Here is a 25998-nt window from a genome sequence, read left to right as displayed (position 1 = left end):
CTCTGCCGACACCTTTGGCTTGGGGACAGAAGGCCCGGCTCTATGAGTGTAGATAAAGCTCAGGAACGGTCCGGGGAGCCTGGGGAGTAAGCCTGCCCTGCTCAGGATGTGGGGTGGCAGGAGGGCTTTGGGTCGGGCAGCGGATTTGGCAAGAGGAGGTGGCAGGCCAAGGGCCTAGTTGGCAGGGGCAGAACTTCCAGGGCCTGAGGCTGGAGGCGGGGCCAACAGTCAAGGATTCAACTAGAAAGTCAGGGGCGGATCCTGGGGCTGGGAGGCGGGTCGAAGGAGCCGGACAGCGCCTGAGGCCCGGGGCGGGGCCAGAGAGCGGCGCGCGCCCGCCCCGCCCTCCGCCATCCCCGGCTGGTGGCCTGACAGCGGCTTCTCCCGCTGGGTCTGCGTGGGATGTGGGGGAGCCAGTGTCCAAACGGAGGCGCTGTGTCCTCCGTCCACACAGGTGCCGTCCCCAAAGCCCCCTCTGAAGGCCCCTTTGGGTTCACGATGTGTTCCCGTGGAATACCCCCTCCACAGGTCTGTTTACCGTCTCCCTGATGGATCTGTTGCTCAATTTCTCTAGTTTTTCCTCCCAGCGCGACTTTCTCCTCCCTCCACCCACCCCCATGCCAGCAACCGCAGTCCCTCTGCCGGGCTCTGGGTTCAGTTCTCCAAGCCAGGTATCTCTGCAAGGCTGAGATTACACAAAGCTCCCGGGGAGAGCTCTGATTGCCCTGGCTTCACCTATCAGATCAAATCCAGGCCCGCCCGCGGGAGCTCTGGATTCGCCTCTCCCGGCCCCCCAAGCCTCCTATCCAGGGCCTGGCCTGAGTTCAGCTGTCCACGTGGAGTCCTCATCCCTCCCACTTGGAGCGCGCTCCCTACCAGCCAACCCTCCTACCCTCCCCACCCAGTCTGGCTGGTCACACAAGCCTCTCCCCCACCCCTCCCCGCTGCACTTCATCCACAGGGACTGCAGGGCCCACACCCTCTCCTGGCAACAATGTGGAGGGTGTGGCAGTACCTGCAGCAGGTGGGGCCCCTTGGTCTTTGTACCTGGCTGCACCGTGGCCACCGTTGGCTGAGCTCCTGGCACCTCCGTGAACTATTCATCTCCTTTCAGACCCTGACTGACTCCGTAGTGACGGCCCCTCTTCAGACGAAAATTAAGAAGGTCCCAGCGGCCCCTCCTCAGGTAAGACGCGGGTTTCTAGAAGGGGGTTGGGGGTGCCACTCCAGGCCACCCTTCATAGGCTGCTTCTTAATGTTTTATAAATATTGTACTGTGTAAGGCCATTCAAGGTGCTGCTACTTGGTTTTAAAGTTCGAAACCATAGCTTTGAGTTAGGTCATCTGGGGCAGACCAGCTGGTCCTGGCTGGTCCTATCCTGCAGGGGAGCTCAGGGGAGTAAATGCCAGAGGAGGTGGCATGTCTGATATACCCATATCTGTGGAGAAAACACAAATTCCTTTAATACACAGGAAAAGGATTGAAGCAGCACTTTACAAAAGTGAAGGAATATAATTTTAATGTTAATATCCTGGGAAATGCAACCAGATATCATCACCCACTAATTAATTAACTAATGTAAATTTTAATATTAAAACCCAGAGCTAATAGGGATGCTATGAAACAGGCACTCTCAAACAATAGGTGAATTGGTGGGAAGCACTTTGGCAATACGTACCAGAGCTTTCAAGTTACCTAAAGTGAAACCAGGAACGCTGGCTTGGAGGGAGGTTGAGGTCGCGAGCAGCTGCATGTGGCCCCAGATGAGCGGGATCACTAAAGCCTCCCCGGCTGGACTCCAGGTCTGCAGGTGTGCAAGGCTGACTCTTGTCAGTCATCAGGGATTCCTATTATCTTGCCGACTATGCACTCAACACACAGCTAGGGGCAGGTGATGAATAAAACACTGAGTGCTGGCTGGGGACTCAGGCCTCAGACTTGGAAAATGCATCCCCAGCACTGGAGGTGGAGTGGACGTGGGGAGGACCCCAGTCCTGCAGAGTCTTCTCACAGGGCCACATATTTAAGGTCCTCCCTCCTTTTGCTTTGAGGGGACGGAATTTACTGACACTGCTTTCTCAGTTCTGGTCCTAGCTTGGGAGCTCTGAGGGCGAAGGCCCAGTCACCTTTGTGGTGTACAGACTATAAACGCACAGAACCACGAGCTGTCAAGAAAGCCAGGTCAAAGGTCCCCTAATTATCCCCGGGGGTCACAGAGTAGGGGAATGGCTGGGGTTTGGGGAAGATACCATCACTATGACTTCTGAATCCAGATTTTCTCTGCCAAGGCCTCACCCCTTAATACAAATGAGTGATGTGGGAATAGCCCCAGCAAATGCATGGAGGCCTAGAAGGGCACAGTTCGGGAGTTCCTGGGACTCCAGAAGCAAAAGGGGATGCAGCACAATTAGGCTACTGGGTCCATGCTGCTGTCCCCATCCAGGTGCTTGGGCATCTCCCTGGGGTCAGCAGGAGCCACTATAGAGTTTAACAGGGAAGCAACGTGGTCCGATGTGTAGTTTGGAAAGATCCCACCAGCCACCATGTGGGTCAGAGGAGCGGGGATTGCCGTGGAGAGAGCAGGGGATGGTGGTTGCAGTGTCAAGTGCCAGAAGGTATGGCACGAACTGGGCATGGCCAGGGAGTGGATACAAGGGGAAGGAAGAACCAGAAGGAAGGCTGTGAAAGGAGGCTGCGTATGGAGGAGGCCCAGGGCCTAAGGACTATTTGGGAGACTGAGCTGACATTGGGGAAGTGGGGGAAGAGGAATGACGAGCTTTTAGAGCTACGGGTCAAATCATGGGATCAGAGATGAGGCGAGAGGAGAAGTCACTTGGAAAGAGGTGACTCGAGAAGGATCAACCAAGAGAGGAGAGACAGGCAAGGGAAGGTCCTGCCCCTCAGGGCGAGCCAGGGAGGAGGGGACAACAAAGGGCTTTGGGAAGAAGCAGTCCCAGGGGCAGGACTGCAACTGGGATGGTGGCCCAGGACAAAGGGGCAGAGAACTCAGGGACAGATGAGCCTCTTGTTGGGTCTGTTTCTTAAAGCCAGTCTGGTTGAACTGCACAGACTCTTTTCTCCTTGCTACTTGATGTCTGTTCTGGAAATTTTCTTTCCAAAACTGTATCAGAAAGATACCCTGTCCACTGTCTCACAATGGGGGGTGTGGGTGCAGTAGCCTCAGCTGGGTCAGCTCTCAGAACTCCAAGCCAGCCAGAGGGTCACTCAGCACTTCCAGAATGAGGATACAGGCGGGCCCCGCAGAGCTACACTCTGGCTGCTGCCTTGCTCCTGGCCAACTTGGTTTGCTCATTGTAGGAAGGATGTTAACCAGACATTGCAAGCATTTAAGTTAATCAAACCCAAGAAGGGATACACTATAAGTGAATTATTTGACTCCTCTCGGGCCCATTTTCCATAGAAGCTCCTCCTCAGTTTCTCCTTCAGGCCTACAGTCTGGGATGCAGCTGTTAACCTGGTCACCAGGGGCATGACCTGACAGCAGGATTTCCTAGTGGCTCTGCCTCCCATGTGCTAACCCTTGGCTCTCTCTCTGATCCTCCACCTTACGTCCCTCCCTTGCTCACTGCTTGCTCCACCCACAGCCCACCATTTCCACTGTCCATATGCTCTAGGAGAACACCCCCATGCTCAAATATACACGCCTCAAAAGCAAAGGTTCGACCCCCAGAAATTTCTGACCCCTTACTGTGATATACCTGGACCAGTTACAGTGCTGCCTCTGACTCACTGGCACTAGATGGCCAGGCCCTCAGCCTCCCAGCTGCTGTCCTGCCCCTGGACGGTCCTGGCATGCATCTGGCAGCCCAATCTGGCAGTGTCTGACCTCGCCCAGCATTGGGCCTGCTGGCTCCATCTCAACCTGCAGGCCACCGTAGTGGATCCTCATCTCGTCCTCCCGCCCAACACCTGCAGGCTCTACTTGGACCCTGGGACCAGCCCCATCTACCAGTCCCTGACAGAAGCTTCTAGTGGATTTATTTCCCTATGTCTATGGATCAACCTGGCTACCTGTATCACTAGCAACTGCCCCTTCTCTGAACAGAAACTATTTCCACTAAAAATTAAAGACTAAAGCTCAACTCCCCAGACTGTTCAGGGGCCAGAGGAAGTGAGGCAAGAGTCCAGCCCTAGGTTGTGGAGGCAGATGTGGACACAGGGGAAAGTCTACCCAGACCTTCACAAAGGCAAAGCATGCTTATCTTTTGTTTTTGTTGTCACTCCTGAATGGGGATGTGTCACTGTCTGTATCAGCCATCTGGGGACACATAGCCTCTATGACCAGAATCAAGAGTTCATGTCTCCTTTTCCAGAGGTCAGGCTTCAACAAACAAGAGCAAATAAACTTTGTCCACAGCAAAGACCAAGTCACAGTATTATGCAAATGAAGCTCCCTGTGAGCTGTCAACTCCAGCAGCCCCCAGTCCCCACCATACTCATTCTGGAGGCAGGTAGGAGGCCTCCCCAAGCAAGTGGCCTTTGGTCACGCTGAGCTGGGGCATCTTTTCTCAGGGTGTGTGGGGGTTCTGGCTGGTTCTCTCAGAGCCAGGGGTTCCTGTAGTACCATGTGCAGGGGAGGACCTGAGTCTAGCAGTGAGCTGGGGGGTGGGGCGGTGAGGTCTCTGAAAGACCCTGAACCAGGGCCTCAACCCTCAGAGTGAGACCCAGCCTTCATCCAGAAAGCCAGGCCCTCAAGTGGCCCAAAGCGGAGGACAGTTGGTGAAATACCGATGCCTAATTTTATTTACTCATTTGTGCTCATTTGCATTTTAATCTCTGCATAAATTCCCCTCTAGGACTCAATTTGTTGAATGTTCTTTGCATAGAAAACTTTCGGCTGAATGTGAAATGATTCCCTCCAGAAGAATTTTAGCAAGTCTGTTCCGTTTTAGGAAAGTTTGTTGTCTTCATCTGTGTTCTCTGGTGCCTTGAAATGCCTACACACAGCTCTGTCGGCCAATCCATCCTAGGAGGAAACGTTGTGATTGAAATGCAGCTGAACGCTGGGTCTGCAGAGAGCCTACCATTTGTGTGGTCTTGTATTTAAAGTTCTACTCCCACAGAAAGTATGTTGTCACTTCTTCACAAGCAAAGTATGTTCTGAGCCTTGTTCTCCTCAGGAACCATTAACATCAACCCTCCTGTCAAGGGAGCAGGGACTTTGCTGGGATACAGCGTCAACAGTAGAGCCTGAGAAAGCGGGATTCTGAGATTCCTCCTGGCCTCCATCCATAGGAGGGTCTCTCCTGAGGGTGGAGGTGGTGCCAGCCAGCTGGGGCTATGTGGGGGGGGCTGGCACTCAGCCAGTCATGCTGCTGATACAGAGCTCGCCTGAGGCAGGTGACTTGACTGGCTGCTTGTGGCTATTTTTGAGGCCCCACTGAGGCACACACCCCAGCATCTGGGAAGACTGAGTGCACTTGGGGTAGGAGGCCCTTGCTTGTGTATCTCCTGAATTGGGTCTGCCTGGGGATGTTGAAGCCTCCTCACCTCTGGTCACTGCCCTGCCCTGAAGATGCCCTGCCAATGCCCTGTATGGAGGACTGTGTGAACACAGTGCTCTCAGAGCTGGTTTTCCCATTGAGCAGGTCCCCACCACTCCACTCCCACCCTACTCCCTTCAGCCCAGGTTCAGCCTCCAGCAGACTGCAAGCAGATGGATCTAGCTGCAGACAGGTTCTTGAGCACTTAGACTTCTCTTTAATGGCTCCACTGTGGTCACCAATAGATGATCCTAGAATGGCAGGCAATGGAGGGGAGAGGGGAGAGTGGATCCCCTCCTGTGGTGGAGGCCACACTCTCTGGCAGGTGCAGGCTGAGGCTGCACAAGGGCCTAGACCAGGGATACTGCTTGTTTGAATAGCAGCTTGGTTTGCACACCCTTGGCACATATGTTTCCAAGCTGACTTGAGATTTGCTTTCCTCTCATGCAAAAATTCTGGGTTTTCTGAGTTCTGACATGGAAATGCCGAAGCTGGCTGATTGAAGGAGTGCCACCAAGCTGTTTGCAGCCTGTTCCTATTCTTAGAAACCACAAGATGCATTAATAGCTCCCATAGAATGTTGCTTTTGAAAATTTTATGGCCCCTTTGCCTGCACATGGCTTCTGCAGCGACCTGTGACTTGGGCTTGCACAGGTCCTGCAGGAGACAGAGGCCCTGTCATCCCCTGCCATCCTTCCTCTGCTTATGGGATTGCAGGGCACTCACTTTGCCAAGCAACTGACCATACAAAGAGGAAGCTATGAAAGCTCCAGCTGTATTCTGAGGGCCTTTGCAGCAAGAAAATTACTACTAGTAATAAAAATAATACTACAGATGAGGCAGGCACTGCACTCAGTATCACGGTGCCTCATCTCCAACTACCCTGACAGGTTGTTATCATCCACCCTTAACAGCTAAGGAAACTAGCGCACACAGTCACTTAACCATCTTGTCTAATATCCAGCAGGAGGACCGGAACCTGGCATGTCTGACACCAGTTTGTGCCTGTCACGTCTGTCCTGCCATCTCCCCAGGGATGCTCATTAGACACCAACCTCATTAGACACCTCACAGCACCTTTAGGAACTCAGGAGGGATGCCCCATTTTGCTCAGTGAACAGCAGGCCAGCGGTGCTACTTGAGGTTGCACAGGAGAGGAACTGAGAACTGAGTTATAGATAGAGCACATCCCTGGGATAGATTAAACAGGATTCCTTTGGTGGCAAGTGACCGAAACTCAACTCAAAGTGACACAAGCAAAGAAATGGGTAACAGGCTGATTTGTAGGGTTTTGCACTGATTCATTAGTTAGAGTCTGAGGACTGCTTTGCCTTCAGACACAGGAAAATCACTAGGACTTGGCCTCTCTCCTGCTGCCCTGAAGTGGGTTTTTTTCCCCAACAGGATTTACTTTCAAGGAAGGCTCCAGAAGCTTCAGGCTCTTAGTCTTTCCATCTCTAAAAGAATGTTAGCTTGGGCTATGTGAACATTCATCTTGGGGGGAGAGGGGCCCGCGGTGCCAAGTGCCTGATGTGGCTCATTGCATTCCCCTTGGATTGAAGCAGGACAGACAAAAGTGTATCTGCCTGAAGAGAGGTGGGGCAGGCTGGGACTTGGGACCGGGAACTCACAGGCTAGTGGCAGCGCCGCAATGTACAAACAGGAAGGTGCCTGATTAGAGGGGCAGTCAGGGGTGAGCAGGGCAGGAAGAGTGTGGGAGCACTGGGGAGGTTGGTGAGGGCTTCTGGGAGGAGGCAGATAATGTGGATCATGAAACAGTTAGGCATTTACCTGGCACACCTATGTCAGTGGGTGTTGCTACTACTGTACATGTGCTCACGCCAGACCCCACTTCTGCTTTTGGGATATGGCTTGCAGGATTAGCTGGGATCCGTCTGACCCACATCACTCAGAAAGGTGCCCTCCTTAGTCTTTCTTCCTGTCATCTCAGCGATGAGTTGACTTCAAGTTTCAGCAGCTCCGAGCTTACGTTGCCATGACAACCCCTGCAGCAGGCATCCAGGCAGAAATGGGCTGGCCCATCCAGGCCCTGCTGGTGGATGTGAGCACATTCGGGTAATTGGATCGGAGCAACCCTCTGGGCCTTTCCTGCGGAAACCTGGGGCTTGGCCCGGCTCCTGTTCAGACGGCAGCCTGTAGACACAAAGAGGAGGGGAGTAGTTGTCTGTCCAGGCCTCCCAGCTCTGCTGCTGGAAAGAGGGCTGGGCACACTGAAGACAGCAAAGAGCAATGAAGCCGGGCCATGTCCTGTCCTTGCCCCACCAGGGGGCGACTCCCGCCCCTCATCAGCTTCCTGGAAGTTCCTCAAGGTTCAGATTCCTAAAGATGGGTTTCCTCAGAGCAGCTGCTGGGGAACAGAGCTAGTCTGGCTCACTTACTTCCCCACTGTAGGAGAAATTCAAATTCACAGCCAGTGTCCAGCCAGTGCCCCGGGAGTCTGCAGCAGGTCTTGGGTACCAACATGCCTGCCAGGTCCATTTCCCAGGGAGGTGGGCAGTGGAATGGCTGTCTTGGTGTCAGTGTTGTTTGGCATCCTAGTAGAGGTTCTGCCACCTGCAGCTTGCCCAAAGAGGTTACTGGGGTCTCCCCCTCCTCAAACAGGACCAGGCCTGGCTAGGCCCTGTAGCCGAAGATGCCCTTCCCAGGGAGCAGGAGCTTGGCCAGCCCCCAAGCCTTTAGAGCCCCGTGTAGGGAGAGACTTGGGTGTAGCTCAGCCTGTCAGCAGTCTGAGTCCCCGCCATGTGCTGTGGCATCACAGGCTGCAGGTTAGCAACCAGGTGTCTCACTGTTACAGTTGCTACAGATGATCAATAACCCACAGAAGCAAGCACTACCCCATGTCATACATGAGGAGACAGTGCCAGGATCTTATTTAGGTCAATCAAACCCCGAGCCCAAGCTGAGCATTGACTGATGCCCCTGGAGGAAGAGGGGAGTCTGGGGTCTCATGTCTAGGACAGAGAGGTTGATTCCTAGGAGCACTTTCTTGGGACACTGTGTAGCCCCTACACTGACCCCAGAGTTTAGGAGTGACCATGAAGATTTGAGCGCATCTGGAACCCCAGCCCAGCTCTGGATCTGTGGCGTTGGGGCATCCCCAGCAACCCTAATACACACTGGGATTGGCAAAGGGGCTAAACCCAGGGGTGACTAACAGAACCTGAAAGGGAAAAGCAGCCTGGGAGGTTGACTGGCAACAGCGCAGCACACATCATCTGTGCTGAGGGACTTGTCAGTCCCATCAGAGATGCCCATGATGGGCTTTGCTTGGCAAAGGACTTGGAAGCAGGGAACTAGGGCGAGGAGGGGGGAAGGTACTTTCGCTGTGCAACCACCCCATGTCAGCTGCACAGTTGGAGCACAGCTAGGGGAAAGGTTACACAAGGGCTGCAGGCTGGGCACCTGTGTGCCCACCCCCCGCCTGCCCACCTCCCAGGACTCCAGGATTCTCTGAGAAGTTGCCAGCCTCTAATGTTTAACTCTCGCTCTCTTTTATGAAGAAAGTGTAGATCAGACTAATTAATGTGTTGTTGTTTGTTTACCCTCCCTTCATTTCACTGAGACAAAATAATTAACCACAGAGCTTTGGAAGCCCGCGCCATTGGTGGCAATCCCTTTTGTGTCAACTGCGTCAGCAGCTTCTGTGCGTAGGTGCCAAGACTGCATGGGGAGCAGGGCAGGTAGGCAGCACCTGGAGGCTCCTTCTGCCCAGGACACTGTGGGAGGGCAGGCAGGTGAGGGACTCTGGACAGGTGGGGCCAACGCAGCTGTGAAGGGACAGGATGGCAAGCAGGAAGTGCTCAGCCCTGCCAGGTCTAACAGGACCCCTCACACCCATGGATGCTTGACTGGGGACCAGTGACATTCCTAAGACTGGCCCAGCGGAGGCAGAAAGATCAGGCCCGGCCACTGCCAGTGCATGTGGAGCTGGGGAAGAAACTTGCTCAGAAGGATTTCTGGGGTTGCAGCGGGAGTAAGGGGGACACCAGACAGGTAAAGAGGGGGACCCTGCCCCAGCTGACAGCAGGTTCCAACACTGTTGGGGATGAGTCACTAGGTCCACCTTTGACTCATAACAGAAAGGAGGTGGCTGCAGAGAACCCATCTCCCGTGATCTACCTGCTTCTCCGAACTGTAAATTTCCAGTGTTGGCTTTCAAGCCATTTCCCTTGACGAAAGTAAAATCCTTGCAAAATGTTGCCAGAACTTACTTAACCCCCCGCTGAAGCTCTCCCTTGAGTCTGGGGTGAGTGCCCTGCCACTGTCGCTCAGCCCTAGGGATGGTGGCTGAGGATGTGCAGTCACACAGACTCCCCTCCTCACACAGGGGCCCGCGGGCAGCGCAGAGGCTCCTCTCCTCACGCTTACCTGCCATTTCTCGAGCTGCCACTGGTGCAACCCTGGGAGTCTCGATGCCCTCAGTGCAGCTGCTTCTTTCAAGAAGTTCCCACTGGGCAAAGGTGGGGGGGACTGGCATCCCATAAGCATTTATGGTCTGAACCACAGAATGCAGGCCATGCACGGGGGGACAGGTCCCCCAGTGGAGGGGCCTTGGCACCTGGGCAAGGAACAGGCTCAAGGTTCTGTCTGAGAAGGTGATCTCTAAGCTGAGTATTAAAGGTCAGGGGCAGCAGCTGGGCAATGGCAGGGCATATGGACAACAAACCACATCTCCATGGGTGGCAGGTGAACACAGAGCAGGTGGGGCTGCAGACACAGGCTGAGAGGTGTCTCCTGTAAAGGCCGAGCAAGGCCTCCGAGGGGTTGAAGCAGGCCTGAGGATGGCCTGAGAAGGTGGGTGATGTCTCATGCAGTGCCAACCAGCACAGGAGCTCCCGGGGGCTTGGGTGGGGAGATGGCACTGAAGGGACATGTGGACTGAGGGAGGATGGAGTTTAGCTGACACCCAAATTCTGGCATGGGTGACCAGGGACACAGAAGGAAGAGCGTCAGGCCAGGATGACGGCCCCCATCTTGCCAGTGCAGAGCATGAACCCCCAGCTGACTGGTAATGAAAACTCTGGTTTGCGCTCACACAAACCTCACCACAGAGCGAGTACTACAGGCCTCTGGAGGCTGGGTAAACACTCCACACTATCGTCTTTATTGATTTTATATTCAGTGCAATAAATGCACCTGCTGGCCTTTCCCGGGTGAGGCCCTGGCCTGGGGTGCTTTGGGACCCCCCTGTGGCTGCCACACAGGCTGGGATTAGTCAAAGGTAGCCTTGTTCTCACCCTGGGCTGCATCTCCACATAGGAAGCGGATTAAAGCTCAGGCCAGGCCTTGAGACCCCAGGAAGTGCCTATAAAAGTCATCCTGTGGTTGGGTAACAGGTCATTCTGGAAGTTGTTAAGGTCCAGGCTGTGCCTGGATCTCCCTGGGATGAGGATTTCTGCCAGGGGTCCACAGGGTGTGCACCATGTGTGTGCCGAGTGTTCTGCTGCAGCCCAGTCAGACAGCCCTCCACCCCAGGACTCTCCAGCCGCTTTCCCCTGCAGTTTGTTCCCTCTCCTTCCTGACCTGTGGGTGCCCAGTGACAGGCAGCTATGCCTGCAGTCCCTTTCCCTGCCAATCATGCCCCTGGCTGCTCCTAACAGGCTTCCGGCTGCTCCAGCTCAGTGTCAGAACTAGATGTCCTCTAGACTCCCCGGCCTGCCTCCTGAGCACCCACAAAGCTATGCAGCCAGGCTTCAAGGTCAAGCTGCCGAGCTGGAAGCAGTCAGGTCACCAAACTTTTACAAACAGGAAGACGGAGTATACAGGACAGCTCCGGTCCAGTCCTGGAATAGTCTTGCTCATGGGGAGGAAGCAGGAATGGGGTGAATGGGGACAACGGCCCCAGTTCCCTCCTGTTCCCCTAACGATAAATAATGGCCTCTCACTTTTTGTCTTGCAGGTTCTCCAGCAGGCCTTGGTGGCCCAGCATGGCCCTGAGGTGAACCATGACCCGCTGGCCAGCACTCGCCACTGACCATCGAGAGTTGCATCTCACCGGGAGGTGACCTCCTGCTGCCCCCTCTCACCCACCCCCACCCAGGAACGTGCCCGCGCCGCCACGGACACCATGTAGTAGGGCCGCTGAGGCGCCCAGTGAGCTGCGATGGTTTTGTACACGACTCCCTTTCCCAACAGCTGTCTGTCTGCCCTGCACTCCGTGTCCTGGGCCCTCATCTTCCCATGCTACTGGCTGGTGGACCGGCTCGTGGCCTCCTTCAAACCCACCACGTATGAGAAGCGCCAGCAGGCCGACGACCCGTGCTACCTCCAGCTGCTCTGCACCGTGCTCTTCACGCCCGTCTACCTGGCCCTCCTGGTCGCCTCACTCCCTTTCGCGTTCCTTGGCTTCCTCCTCTGGTCCCCACTGCAGTCTGCCCGCAGGCCCTACATCTACTCCCGGCTAGAGGACAAAGGCCCAGGGGGTGGGGCAGCCCTGCTCAGTGAATGGAAGGGTACGGGTCCAGGCAAAAGCTTCTGCTTCGCCTCTGCCAACCTCTGCCTCCTCCCCGACTCACTGGCCAGATACAACAACCTCTTTAACACCCAGGCTCGGGCCAAAGAGATCGGGCAGAGAATCCGAAACGGGGCCAGTCGGCCCCAGATCAAAATCTACATCGATTCTCCCACCAACACCTCCATCAGCGCAGCCAGCTTCAGCAGCCTGGTGTCCCCGCAGGGCGGTGATGGTGTGTCCAGGGGCGTCCCTGGGAGCATTAAGAGGACGGCCTCGGTGGAATACAAGGGCGACGGCGGGCGGCACCCCAGTGATGAGGCTGCCAACGGCCCAGCCTCTGGGGATCCAGGGGATGGTGGCAACCTTGAGGACGCCTGCATCGTGCGCATCGGGGGAGAGGAGGGTGGCCGGCTCCCTGAAGTCGATGACCCGCCTACTGGGGTCCAGGCCAGGAATGGAGCCAGTGGGGGCTCACGGGGCCAGACACCCAACCACAATCAGCGGGATGGGGACTCGGGAAGTCTGGGCAGCCCCTCGGCCTCCAGGGAGTCCCTGGTGAAGACACGGGCCGGGGGGGACAGTGGCAGCGTGGAACCGGGCGCCACCAACAACAGCAAGCTCCCGTACAAGACCTCAGTGGTTAAGAAGGCCACTGCGCGCAAGAGGCGGCACCCCGACGAGGCCTTTGACCACGAGGTCTCGGCCTTCTTCCCTGCCAATCTGGACTTCCTGTGCCTGCAGGAGGTGTTTGACAAGCGTGCGGCCGCCAAGTTGAAAGAGCGGCTGCACGGCTACTTCGAGTACATCCTGTACGACGTGGGGGTCTATGGCTGCCGCGGCTGCTGCAGCTTCAAATTTTTCAACAGCGGCCTCTTCTTTGCCAGCCGCTACCCCATCATGGACGTGGCCTATCACTGTTACCCCAACGGGCGAGGCTCGGATTCCCTGGCCTCCAAGGGAGCGCTGTTTCTCAAGGTAGGAGGCTTCGGCCGCCCAGGGCACACGCTGGCCCCACGCTGGACATGGTCCTACATGGGGGTACCTAAGAGGTATATTCAGGGGACCCTCATCTCTTGAGGGACTGAGAGCAGACAAGGACTGCTCTATCATGGAGCAGAAGAGGGGAGGGGAACAGCTCAGGGATAAAGGAAATGAGAAGGTGGGGGAAAGCAGCTGAGACTCAGGGATTGGACAGACCTGGCTGGATGCCCTTGGGCAAATTCCTCAGATCTCTGAGATGCTGAAAATTGGGGGCCACCTAGTGCCTACTCAGGGTGAGGAGGCTAGTATGAGAAACAAGGCCTGGTGGTGTAGGTGGCTGTGGCGATCATGGCGGTGAAGAGGGGGCAGGAGGAGGCAGGGGGACCCTCTCTGTTATAGAAAAGGGAAGCCAGAAGTTGCTAGAGGGAAGTTGGGGCTTCCAGCTCCTAGCCTAGGCCACCAGCCTCACTGGCCCGGATGCCCCTCCCTCCTCACTGTCATGCAGCTGCCGTGCCAGGCACTCTGCCCACCAGCCCATGGCTGCACTTCCATAGTCACTAATTAAAGTGAATCATAATTATTTCTGCTAATTTGAATGCAATTGGAGGAGTTTTTAGACCATGGTAATTTGGTCATTACGAATTATCTTCTACTAAGCCTGACACGCTTGGAGTGCCGACTTTTTGTTCCTTGTCCAAAAGCCGCTCTGGTGCCTCCAGAATTTTCGGAAGCAGCATTTGGCCGGCTGATACAGAGCAGCGCCTTCTGTCCCTAGAGGCAGCAGCTGCTGTGGGTGTGGGTTCTCTCTTGAAGCTGAGAGGTGAACAAGTAGAGGCCCAGGAGGGAAGGCATTTCCCTCAGGACTTCTCAGCCCCCCTTAGAGGGGGATCTGTGTGTTGGTGTGGGGAGCACTGGTGTGGCTCATGCAGGAGCCCCATTATGGTGAAGCTCTCATCCCCCAGTCTGTCAAGGAAAGGGCCATCACCAGGGGCCTGGCCCCCACTCTGAGGTGCCTAATAGCTCCGTGTGGCTCTGCAGGTCCAGAATTGGAGTCCCTGGTTCTCTATTCGCAGCCTGAAATGCTGAAAGTGAATGAACTCTTACCGTAAAGCCCGCGTTCCCAGTTCGGCATATGGTTCAGCAGTGTTCTGTTCCACAGATGTATTTTGGTCTCCGCAGCCAGAGTGACTTTCTGGGGAAGAAGGAGACCTGGCTCAGGGTGGGAGAGCACAGCCCCCTCACTGCACCTGCCCCCCCCCCGTGGCAGATGGTTCAGGGGCTGAGACCTCACCCTCCCTCTCCTCACCGCCCTCCTGGGTCTGGTGTTCCAGCCATGGTGGCCCCAGGCCAGCAGCAGTGTCCTTGGGCCAGTCCCGCAGCTAAGGCTCTCCTCCCCGCTCAAGCTGTTCTTTCCAGGCTCCTTGTCACCTGCCTGTCCCTTAAATGCTGCTTCCTCTACCTCATGGAGCTAAAAATGGTCTGCAGATATGTTTGATTTGTTCTATACCACTAAAAAATTATGTCAGTTAACACATAAAAATCTGGTATTTCACAGAAAACCCAGTTTGCCACCTCTCTCCCTACCTCAGCAGATCTGGCAGCCCCGGGTCTGTTGCATTTCACCCAGCTCTCAACCGTACAGTGAGCCCCACCCAGTAGACCTCCTCGTTTCCAGATGGTCATACCCCGTCCTACCAACCTGGCTGGGTGGGACTCCACAGCCTCCCTTCCATCCTCGTCCAGCGCCCTCAGGTTTGCCTCGGCCCAGGTCTCTCCAGAGCCATCAGCTCTTGTCTGACTGCCTCCTAGACACAGTCTGTGGACTCTTGGATCCAACTCATCAGCTGCTTGTCCCACCCTCCCAGGTGCCAGGTGCACCATCTCTCGGGCCTTCTTGATTCCTCTTTGTGCCCAGAGCCCATCTAACCCATTCATGATGGCTAGCTGCACTTTCCAAACTCATCCGGGTCCACTCCATGTGTCCAGGCTGCCAACCCTCTGCATCAGCCCAACTGCATCCTGGCTCCCTCTCTAAGCCTCCCATCCTGGGTTGGGCTCCTCTTCCCACACTTCCCACTGCCTTCACCTGAGCCCCTCTACCCTCAGCCACCTGCACCCTACACCCAGAGGGTGCCAGCCTCCCACTTGTCTGCACTCACCCTGGGTTGGCTGCCTTGCACAAGCCAGCTGTCCTTTGGTAGGGGACCTTCCTCAGCCCTTGTCCCCAGGATCTTGTCTCCCGTCTCTCCTACCAGATTTGAGAGCGGAGCTGGGTGTGCCCCACACACAGCAGGCCCAGCTCAGCTGCTGGCGCGTGCCTGTTTCTCCTGCATGCAGGAACAAGACCATGAAGTTTCAAGAACCATACCAGCTCAGGAAGGGGTCCAGGGCGGTGAGAAAGAAGCTGCCCCGGCCAGCACTCCCTTCACCTGCAGGGTTCTCCCCTCCAGCCCCACCCGCCCAGGTTGCTCTGTGGCACTCTCATGGCACTTCTGATCCTTGACAACTTCCAAGGGGCCCTGAGAAAAGACGGGAACCACTTCTGCCTCACCTAGCAGAGAACCTCGTTCTTGGTCTTGTCTATTAACAATCTTTGCCCACAGGACTAAAAGGCACAACCTCCTCAGTGTGATTGTTTGTTTTTGCAAGAGAAACATAAGCCTTTGCGGCTCCCAAGGACTCGAGCCTGAAATCAATAAGTTCCAGCGCATAATAAAGTGGCTCTCCACAGCGGCAGCGGCAGCAGCGGTGCAGGGGCTAGCTCGCAGACTGATGGGGCGTGGAGTGAGGGGTTGAGAGGTGGGGCAGGGGTAGGGGGCAGGAGTGGCCTCACCCTGTGTCCTCTCCCGAGGTGGGGTCTCAGCTCAAGGTACAGTGGTGCCTCTCTGCACCTGACCCCTGGGCCCACCCAGAAGGCAGCACAGGCAGGTAACACTGTGACGAGGGAGTGAAGGGCTGACCCACTGAGACCATCAAATGGGAGGCCAATGATAAGCCTGGCCATGTCCAGGAGCTCAGAAAGCAGCACGGAGCAGGGTGAGGAGCTAGGTGTGGGCAGCAAACGGATCTGACTTGAACAGACCTCTGCCATGGGGGCCTTGTGAGCCCGGCCAATTGTGGAATAATTCTAGCATGATCCTCATAGTGGTTGCAAACCTCTAGCAAGGCAGTCTTCGGGACTAAGCACTAAGCATGAATGCTCATAGCTTGATATTACTCCAACAGACCCATGGCCAGAGAAATACCAGGGACAATAGCGCCATCACGTGGTCCTTGGGGGCACTGTGGTTTAAAAACTGTTGTGTTTTTGCAACGCGGAGTGGGGGTGGGGGGAGCCGGGGTGTGCGATTGTCCCAAGCAATTCCAGGCACAGGGGTACAATTAGGCTCAGGTGTGGTTCTGGGACACGGGCAAGAAGTGAATGGTCAACATGTGAGTTTATAAGCATCCCCAAATCTCGGCCACCTAGCCTGCTACCAGGTAACTAGACACACACACAACCCCCCGCCCAGGGAAAGACAGACATCCATCCTCACTGGGGAAGGGGGTGAAGAGCTATAGAGTGAAGCTGTGAAAGCCCGTATGGAAGAGAACAGTGCCAACTGCAGCAGCAAAAGAAAGACGGAAGCCTCCTGGGGCTCTCAGCAGGGGGCGGCAGCGAGTCTAGGCCATTCTACCGGGAGGACAGGCAGGGTCATGATCATGTCCCTGCTGCTGCTGCAGGACTCCTCAGCCAAGAACTGGCCTCTACAGTAATGCTCCCTGCAGGGTTCCCAGCTCAGGGGTTCACTACTTCTAGTCCGGAGTGCACTGTCAAATTTCCAGAAGACAGCCGGGGCTTGGACAAGAGGAGGCTAAGGGGCCACCCAGGGGAAAGGTGCCCACAGGCGGTCCTGGGAGTGTGTCCAGGAGGGGCCTTCCTGTTATGGCCTCCAGCAGCTGTGCCATAGCCTGGGGCTCGGGAGAGCTGGCAGGCTAGGCAGCCATCCCTCGCCTCCCCGGCCACAGCCCCCACAATGACTCAGACTTGCTTTGGGGTCACCACGGGCATGGGGTGGGAGGTGTGCATTTTCAGTTGTCTGGGATGTATCATTAAGAAGCTTGTTTTCATTACGACCTCTGGAGACAGCCTGTCAGGGTCATCTGCGGGTTGGCAGGAAGTCAGGGGAAGATCTGACCCCTCTCCACCCCAAGGACTCTTGCTGGGGTTCAGGACAGGCTACCTGGGGCCAGCCTCTGACACAGGCCGTGGGGGACACAGATCACAGCTGTCATCCAACAATGAAAGACTAACAGTCAAAAAGATAAAGTGATTTCTCATGAAGCGGGGGGCGGGGGGCGGGCAGATGCTGGGGAGAAGGAGTAAAGAGTCCGGGGTGAAGCCTTCACAGCAGAGGGACAGTGGTTAGCTTTGCAGCTGGATTACATCACAGAGGGAGCCCCACTTAGATTTCAGACACAGACTCTAGGGTATGACTGAGGGAGGGAGGAAAGAGACACCAGGCTGGAGCAGACAGGACCTGAGGGGCTGGCATGAAAGTGTCATCCACACGGGCATTGCGCTTAGCCAGCAGGAGACAGCAGAGGTTTGGGGAGGGAATATGAAGTGGTTTCTGCATTTTTCCTCTTTTAAAGCCTTGCATGAATTGCCAATAGTACTCACCATGCCAGGGGCCAGTATTTCTTTATGCTTCTGCCTTCCGCACTGGACCAGAAGTTGCTAGAAGGAAGATGTGCTGTTCCTACCTGGGCCAGGAACCGACAAAGCCAGGCTTGTGGGGTTTGACCTGGTGGGGGTGGGCATCGCCAGGGAGTCACTGCTTCATCGCCAACACCACACTTCCTCCCCCACAGGTGCAGGTGGGAAGCACACCTCAGGACCAAAGAATTGTCGGGTACATCTCCTGCACACACCTGCATGCTCTGCCAGGTAAGGTCTGGGGCCCGTGCTTTTCACAGGATGGGCTTGGTGCTGGGGCCTAACCGGGGTCTGCTGCAGCTTCATCACCAGCTCTTCATGGTTCTGCCCTGCAGAGGACAGTGCCATCAGGTGTGAGCAGCTGGACATGCTTCAGGACTGGCTGGCTGATTTCCGAAAATCTACCTCCTCGTCCAGCACAGCCAACCCCGATGAGCTGGTGGCATTTGACGTCATTTGTGGAGATCTGAACTTTGACAACTGCTCCTCTGGTGAGGCCTGGCTCATCCCCGTTCCATGAGCTCCTGGGGAAGGCGTGGGCTCCCAACAGGGCTGGAAAGACTGGGGTTAGACAGCTTGAAGAACTTCCTGCTCCTTGCGAGCATGTGGGTGGGATATTAGCAAGTCTATGATTTCTCTGCCCTGCCCCCTAGAAAGTCGAGAACAGAAAGAGCCCACGCTCTGCCTAGAAAGCTCAGGGGCTGCCTTGCTGGAGACAAAGTGACATCCAAAAAAAGGAAACTGACTAGGAAGGCCATGGGGCCCGGGAAACTCAGACTAAGGGCGAGTTAGTCTTCACTAAGTCTTCACTCAGTTCTCTCTGCACTGGACACAATTCTAAGGACTGTTCACAGGCCAACTGTTTCATTTCCGTCTCATAACAACTGTAAGAGTGGGCACTGGTGTGGAAGAAGCAGCTGAGACCTAGAGTTGTTAAGTAACTAGTCCAAAGTCACACAGCCAAGAAGTGACTGAAAGTGTATTTGAACCTTAGAAATCATGCCTTAAACCATTAGGCAAAAAGAAGAAAAGTGCATCATGGGTAAAATGATAAATAATTGATTTTTAAAACTGACCTGTGACTCAGATGATCATGCTGACTCTAAGGGCTTCCTGAGAGCTGAGGCAGCTCTGAACTGCCTTTGGCCCTAGAAGCTAAGTGCCAGGAACCACCCCTACCCACCCACCTCTAGCCCACTGGCTCTTGGGCCCCTCCCCACTGGCCATAGGCCCCAGGGGAGACTGAGGATGGGTAGGTGATGGGGGGTCTGAGAGTTCATGCCCATGCATCAGTGAAGGCAGGAAGCCTAAAGATCCCAAGGGTGGGGCTCACCCTGTTCACGACCCAAGGAGGATCACTTGACAATGGTGGCAATTCCAGGGTGAGTGGGGAGAACAGGACCCACCATGGAACACAGCCTCCCCACAGCAGCCCTGTAACCCCCTCAAAGTCACATGCCAGCTCCAAATGCTGGGCACCCCTGGCAATCTTCCTGAGTCAGGATGGGGACCCAGCATATATAAGAGGTTGTCAGGAGGGGGTTCCACTAGGGTAGCATCAGCCAGACCCCACAGAGTTTGCCACAGGATCTGGAAAGGCCTTAAAATCACTGAGCCCTAGAGCCCAAGAGGGACAATGACCGCCGTCCTCAGACAGGAAGCTGAACACCCATGTGTGGGTGGAACAGGGGGCATTCTCAAGGACCCAGAAAACCAATGACAAATGAACCACGGACCCTACCTAGAGGCGGTTACTGAGGGGCAGGGACCAGAGCAGCTGACAGGAACCGCTAGATACCCTGAGTCACTGCATCCCCTCTTCCTTCCTGCACAGACGACAAGCTGGAGCAGCAGCACTCCCTGTTTACACGCTACAAGGACCCGTGCCGCCTGGGGCCAGGGGACGAGAAGTCGTGGGCCATCGGTGAGCTGGGGCTCGGGGGAGGCAAGGGAAGGACACGGCTTAGGCCTGAGCCCACCATAAGACCCAATACCATACAAGGCTTGGCCCCCCACAGGTTTCCCAGAGACTCCAGGGCCTGCCCCCAAGAACTCAGAGTGGGAGGGCAGTGGGGGTACACAGCTACCCAGGCAGGCCAAGTTCTCACCTGCCCCTCCTGCCCCAGGGAGGCAGCTCTCCTTGAGCTGCTGGGAACTACACACCTTGACTGCTCTCACCCCCTCATCCCCAGGTACCCTGCTCGACACGGATGGCCTCTATGATGAGGATGTGAGCACCCCTGACAATCTGCAAAAGTAAGCACCCAGCACCCGTGCGGCTGCAGGCAGGTTGGTGGGCCAGTGACCCAGGGAGGCTCCCAGGTGATGAGCACTTGACCCAGGTTGGAGAGACAGGTGCACAGGGCAGACTAGACAGCACTGCCTTGGGAGAAAGAAGCCTTTGGGAGCCTCAGGCACTGACGCTGGGAACAGGCAGAGGCCCTCACACCCCAGGGCTGGCCTTGTCAAGAAGAAACCAAGTTGGCCTGGGGTCTCCCGGTGGCATTTTCCACACCAGCACCCTGTGTCTGGGCTTCCTTTTTAAGAGCTTGGCCTGCCCAGGCCTCAGCCTACTTTGGGGGCTTGCTCAGTACAAGAAAAGGGGCCAGAATCCCCAGGGGCAGAGCTGAGGGTTGCCCAGACCCCTGGAGAAGGGCCCTGGGGATGCTGTCTGCTCGGGGTGCCCAGCAGCTGGTAACCATCAATTAGGCAAATCAAAGAGAACATTGGTGGTCATTTTTAAAGTCGAGATAGTTCTATCCCAACCAAACCTCATTCTTGAACCTGATGAAACTTCCATAAAGGACACAGTTGAGAGACCAACAGCAGAACCAATTTATAATTCTCAGTCCGAGACTGCACAGTCACGGCGATGGTTCTTTGCAGCTAATTTGGGCCAATTAATTAGATTATAGACTAAATTTGAAACATCATCCTATACTGAGAAAATTATCTTTTTATGAGATGATTAAAAAATGACTATCAGAAACTCCTAGAACATTGATGCTGGAATTATTTCTCAAAGGCAAAGGACAGTAACGGATTACATTTCTGATATGTGATGATGCCCTGTGTGTTATTAGTATATTTATCTCAAGGCTCATGGAGACCTTGCAGGGACCCAGGTTTGCTGCTGGCAACCCTTCCATTGGTCCAGACATCAGCGGCCCTGGCCAGCCTGTGCAACCTCCCACCCCCAACACGGGCCTCAGCCTGCCCTCTGTGTCCTGTGAAGGAAACACACCCACTGGTGGAAACCCCCAGGAAGGACTCAGGCCCCAGCCTGCCTCATGGCAGATGAGATGGCAGACTCAGATTCGGGATATAAGGCCCCACCCAGGAGCCCAGCGCTCCCTGTAAAACCCTGACAAGCCCTACCTAAGCACACAGGGCAGTTTCCATCCTCTGAGAAGTAGGATGGCAGCCACATCCCACCCCCTGGGATGATGTCTGCCTCCCCTGCCCACCAGCCCACCTGAAACAATAGCCACGGGCAGCCTGGAGGCATGTAGGAGAGAAGGGTTCCTGGGGTTCAAAGCAAAGAAAGACCTGGTTCTCTCAAACAGACCCCTGCTGGCTCGGGGCAGAGCTCCACAGGGGAGTGCAGTTCTGGCCCCAACTCACCACAGATTCTGGCTGGTGCCGGGTGCAAGTTGTGGCCAAGGCCCACTTCCGAGTACAGAGGGGAAAGCCAGCGCTTGGCGAACCAGTGGACACGGGGCAAATCTGGACAGGCTGGGGTGGCCCAGTGCAGCCAGAGCTTGTAGGCTCGAACTGTTTCCTTCCATCTCAATTCCGTTTGGGGGGTGGGGGGGACCAAGGGAAGACAGTTAAATGCAGGAATCTGGGCTTACCGGCTTTTCACTCACTTGGGGTTGAGAATGTGGCTCCACCCTCAGCACCTGGGGCTCACTCGCCTTCTGTGTGTGTGAGCAGGGTCTTGGAGAGCGAGGAAGGACGCCGGGAGTACCTCGCCTTCCCCACCAGCAAGAGCCCCGGAGGAGGCCAGAAGGGGCGCAAGGACCTGCTGAAGGGCAATGGCCGGCGCATCGACTACCTGCTGCACGCCGAGGAGGGGCTGTGCCCCGACTGGAAGGCCGTGAGTCTTGAGTGGGGCAGGGCAGCCAGGCTGTGCGTGTCATTAGGGGACCCATGCACCCTTCATCGGTACTGAGCTCCCCTCTGAAAGTGAGATGGCTGGCCCCAGAGCCTAGGGGCCCCAGAGGCGCCTCCAGGTCCCATCCTACTGCCTGCAGGAAGATCTGGGCTGGCCCAGCCCCGCCCCACCCACCAGGCCCCTCCTCGAGAAAAATGCCCTGAGTCTAATCCGATGCTTCTGCCCCTATAGGAAGTGGAAGAATTCATTTTTGTCACTCAGCTGTCGGGCCTGACAGACCACCTCCCGGTGGCCATGCGGCTAATGGTGTCTTCAGGAGAGGACGAGGCATAAGCCAGCCAAGTAATCAGGAGCAGCGGGCCTCTGCCAGCCTTTAAAGCCGCAGCCCCTCCCGGGCCACGTCCCCTCCGGCAAGCACCGCCTGGTGCTGGGGGAGGGCAGAGGCCTGGGAGGAGCCGCAGCCAGTCCCGGTGAGCTGAAGCAGCATCGCCCTGCACCTCTGGGGCACACGCCGTGGACAGGAGTCAGGCCCACCCGGGGAGCCCCAGCTGCCCGACCAGTGCCATTCTTTCACAACGTGATTTTCTACAACTCTACAGCACAACCTAGTTTGTAACCGGTGGGTTAGTATGAGAACCGGGTTTCTGTACTCTTTGTATCTCTTCTCAAGCTTTGTCCAGGGTTCACTCTTTCTGTCTGCTGCCATGTTGTCTCGCATGCCCACACCCTCGCATGCCCGCTGCCCGCATGCCACGTGCCACGCCGTAGCCACACAGACCCCTTGCTCGGGCCTCACCCAAGGCCAAACTCCAAACACAATCAGAACCAGCCAAAGAAGCACTTCTGGGCACAGGGCCGCCAGCTGGCCGCCTCCAGCCCGACAGCTCATGAGCAGGGACCGGAGGGCTGTGTCCAGTTACCAGCAAGCCCACACTCCCCCCAGGGTCTTGCATTCAAGGGCGATTACATTTTAAAAAGAAAAGTTCAGAGCAAAAACCACCCTTCACGTTTAAGGGTCTGTAAGCCCTGAGTGAGAACGTTTGCTCTTCCTGAGTGGGGCTCCCTTCCTGGCACACCAGGGCCCCCACCGCAGGTTCTCTCTGATGTGGGCAATAGAACCAGAGGCAAGAATGCAGAAATGCACCCTTTCTTACAGGAAGGGGAACTCAAAAGCAAGGGGGTTAGGCAGGGTTTCTGGTTTTGAAAATGACTGATTTGTAGCTTCTCTCAAAACCTACACATCCTCTTCTTTCTGACTGATCCCTCTCCCCTCCAGACACCTCTCTGGTTCGGGACTAACCCTCTCCTAGGGACTGTCCCCATCCACATGCTGGCTGAGCTCAGGAACTGGCCAACTGCCTCTGGGTGGGGCTGCGGCTTCGTCCTCACAAGCCCTCAACAGCGACCCAGGGCCCCGGACGCAAGGGTGGAAGTCAAGGCGGGGAGAGTGACCTGTCCCCTCAACAATATGCAGGATGCAGCAGCCATCGTACCCAGGTCAGGGAGAGGCACTGCTGGTATCCAGGAGCACAGGCACCTACCCTGTCACCATGCCAGCAGGGCAGCCCTGGGCACTAGGCACAGCTGCTGGAGGCTGCAGGTGAGGCCTGCAGTTCCCCACCGCACAGCAGCACTGCCTCTGCTCCCTGCCTTTTTAAATACCCCCACGGATACCCCACAGTCAGACAGGGAGGGTTTTGTCTGTTTCCTGGTGCGAGGCTCCTCCCACTAGGGACACTGTTCTTGACAACCACCACAGGTCCCCTCCTCCCAGGACGCTGACCTCCCAGGATCCCACCTGCTGGGGGAGCACTGATGCTGTGCCTTGTGACCCACTGAGCTGCATAAGGGACCTAAAGGGGGTCACGCAGCCAGCCAGACACCAGGTTCTGTGCTGGGGGAGACTGGCCCTGACAGCCACACTGAGGGGGCACTGGTTGGGCAGTGCTGGGCTGAGGGCTTTGCTGCCAGGAGCACTTCCCTGGCTAGGCCCCCAGCAACATCCAGAGCTATGAGTGGCTGCTCATCACTGAGGGCATTTTCCTTTTGGGGCCCTGCTGTACCCCTCCTCTGAGGCTGGTCTTCCTGGGCCTTGGTTAGGGGCAGCCTAACCTGGGGCAGCCAGGAATCTGCTCACACAGGCCAGGGGCCCCAGGCTTTGAGCCAGCCAAATGGCCAAAGCAGAGGAGGTAGATGCCAGGGCTCCTGAGGCCGAGCAGCCAGCACCACGTCCCTCCCTCAGAGGGGCCACTGCCCAACCCAGGCCGCTCGCAGTGGGAGCCAGAGCACAGGGGTGCCTGCTTATCTCCCCAACTCACAGGGCGGCCTTAGGCAAGTCATACCTCCCTGTGCCTCGGTCATCTCCTGTCCTAAAAGGTCGCCTCTGTCCAGCTTGGCCTGGCATCCAGAGCAGGGCCGGCCCTCCAGAGCCCCTCGCACCTCCTCTCCAGTGGCCTCGGCGCCTGGGTCACCATCACACAACCACGTTTCTCGAAGCCTGTGGACTCCCAGGCCATGAACAGCCAGACTTTTGCATTTTCACTTTTTTTTTTTAAAGAGAGAAAAGAAACATTACCAGGATGTGAGATTCTGTGGCATCTAGTCCTGGAAGGGCAGACACAGGTGTCACCCAAATCCCAGACCAAGACCCCACGCCTGGCCTCCTCTGAAGAAGCCAGGAGGTGGGGGTCAGCTTCAGAGGAAACGGCCATTTCATTTGTCCAAACCACCTTGAGTTTTAAGTATGAATATTACTCTTGATGCTTTTTAACTATTGTATTAACTTGCTGAGATTTAGAAATACTGTTTTAAAAAAGAAAAACACTTTTTTAATTTCTGTATTTTTTTCTGTATTGTATCCTCATGGGACATTAGGGGTTTTATATGGTAAGCACACCTAAGGTTTTGGTAAAAACATTATCAAATATATATCCAGACGATTCTTCCCTTGAAGAAAAACAACCTTTACACCTGATAAAATATTTTGAAAAGAGAGGTGTTTTTTTCCTTTATTGGTGCTGAAAGGAAGGATGGATAATGAGGAGAAAATAAAACTGTGAGGCTCAAGTTTGTGTTCTCCACTTATTTGCGGACAAGCTGGGGCTGCGCCGCCTGATGGGTAGTAGGGGACAGCTGCCGGGGACTGCCTTCCCTGCCTCCCCACAGGATGGGTACAGCCTAAGTCTGCCCTGAACGACCAAGAAGTTAGACTGTTGGGTTCTCTTACTCAGGGTGTGCTTTGTCCCCTCTGAGAACCGGGAGTAAACAGCACAAGAACATGCTATGTGGGGAACAGGAAGGCCGAGGCCGGGGTGATCTTGCACCACATGTGCCCATTGGCCCAGAGACTTCTGAGGGGTGGGAGGGCCTTCTGCTGGAATGCAGCGCATGCAAAAGGCTGTACTTTTGGCTCCTGCCACTGATGGCTGAGTCCCTGGGCCTGAAGCTCTGGACAGCTTTGGGATAGCCTCCGCCCCCCTCCCCCTATCCCCAAGCAACCTGCTGTCTGGGTCTCAGGTCCAGACACTCATGAATGTGGCTCAGTGATTTACCCAGTGGGTGAAAGGGTCAGTCTTCAGCTTGCCCCTGCCAAGGTCTGCAAGGCCTAGAGCTCAGGCACAAATCAGCATCTCCGCCCCTAGAAGTCCCTCCTAGCCCAAGTCAAGCAGGTAGGACCTAGAGGTCCACAGAGCAGGCCAGGGTAACTCCCAGCTGTGAGCCACACGCTGCCTCGCACTGCTCTTCAGCCAGCAGACTTGGGCGCCACTCCCTTTCGGGAGGGCAAAAGAAACACTGCGTGCCTTGGAGCTTTCTGAGCAGCACAGAACCACAGCAGGGTGGGCTCCTGGACCCTCCTCAGCCCCAAATTTGACTAGCGGCTCATTCTGGCTGGCACATCTGGAGCAAGGAGCTGGAGGTGCAAAGATGCAGAAAGGGAGGCCAGGCAGGCCCTGGAAGAAAAGCCTTCACAGTCCTTGGCAGAAAGCCACAGCATTCCGAGCCCAGAGCCCTTGGGCCACTTTATTTCTCAACAAGTGAGGGTCAGTGCCCACCGTCCAGGGCATCTGAGAGCAAGAAATCCATGGTGACATCTCCAGTGTGGGGGTGAAACTCCACAGTGTAGCTGACAGTCTGAGGGCCATCCAGTGGCACTCTGGGGTCCAGCGTGGTGCTGAAGAAATACACAGCCTGCTTGCAGTGGGGGTTCCAGCAACAGTCTCC

At 55.8% G+C, this 25998-nt stretch overlaps 2 protein-coding genes and 1 long non-coding RNA gene across 6 annotated transcripts in view; 1 reads left to right on the top strand and 2 right to left on the bottom strand.

Annotated features, from left to right (window-relative positions):
* The first annotated feature begins 412 nt into the window (after positions 1–412).
* Positions 413–24852, top strand: SMPD3 (sphingomyelin phosphodiesterase 3). The gene is made up of 9 exons (XM_037515973.2): positions 413–454; positions 1115–1186; positions 11426–12955; positions 17816–17891; positions 17996–18151; positions 19495–19584; positions 19853–19916; positions 21597–21759; positions 22009–24852. Exons 3-9 carry the CDS (start codon positions 11630–11632, stop codon positions 22108–22110), a joined length of 1977 nt encoding a protein of 658 aa, XP_037371870.1. The 5' UTR covers positions 413–454; positions 1115–1186; positions 11426–11629; the 3' UTR covers positions 22111–24852.
* LOC129146056 (uncharacterized) lies at positions 6379–15243 on the bottom strand. Its single transcript, XR_008552395.1, has 3 exons — positions 15121–15243; positions 14066–14153; positions 6379–7659 (listed from the first exon to the last, which is right to left on the bottom strand). It is a non-coding gene; the product is annotated as an uncharacterized LOC129146056 (long non-coding RNA).
* Positions 24599–25998, bottom strand: part of PRMT7 (protein arginine methyltransferase 7) — a 50047-nt gene continuing 48647 nt past the window's right edge. For all 4 annotated transcript variants that reach the window (XM_037515967.2, XM_054696934.1, XM_037515970.2 and 1 more), the window contains one exon: positions 24599–25998. In XM_037515967.2, the coding sequence (XP_037371864.1) occupies positions 25819–25998 (180 nt within the window). In that variant the 3' untranslated portion in view covers positions 24599–25818.

This window comes from Talpa occidentalis, unplaced genomic scaffold (genome assembly GCF_014898055.3).
Source record: "Talpa occidentalis isolate TD23 unplaced genomic scaffold, MPIMG_talOcc4v2.1 talOcc4.17, whole genome shotgun sequence".
Classification (NCBI taxonomy): domain Eukaryota; kingdom Metazoa; phylum Chordata; class Mammalia; order Eulipotyphla; family Talpidae; genus Talpa; species Talpa occidentalis.
This window is presented reverse-complemented; position numbering and strand designations above follow the sequence as displayed.

What these genes read in the sequence shown, in the direction of transcription:
- SMPD3 (XM_037515973.2), top strand. Translation starts at nt 11,630, where the DNA reads ATGGTTTTGTACACGACTCCCTTTCCCAACAGCTGTCTGTCTGCCCTG. An exon ending in CTTTGACAACTGCTCCTCTG is followed by an intron (nt 18,152 to 19,494) that starts GTGAGGCCTGGC and finishes CTTCCTGCACAG; the next exon opens with ACGACAAGCTGGAGCAGCAG. An exon ending in TGTGCCCCGACTGGAAGGCC is followed by an intron (nt 21,760 to 22,008) that starts GTGAGTCTTGAG and finishes CTGCCCCTATAG; the next exon opens with GAAGTGGAAGAATTCATTTT.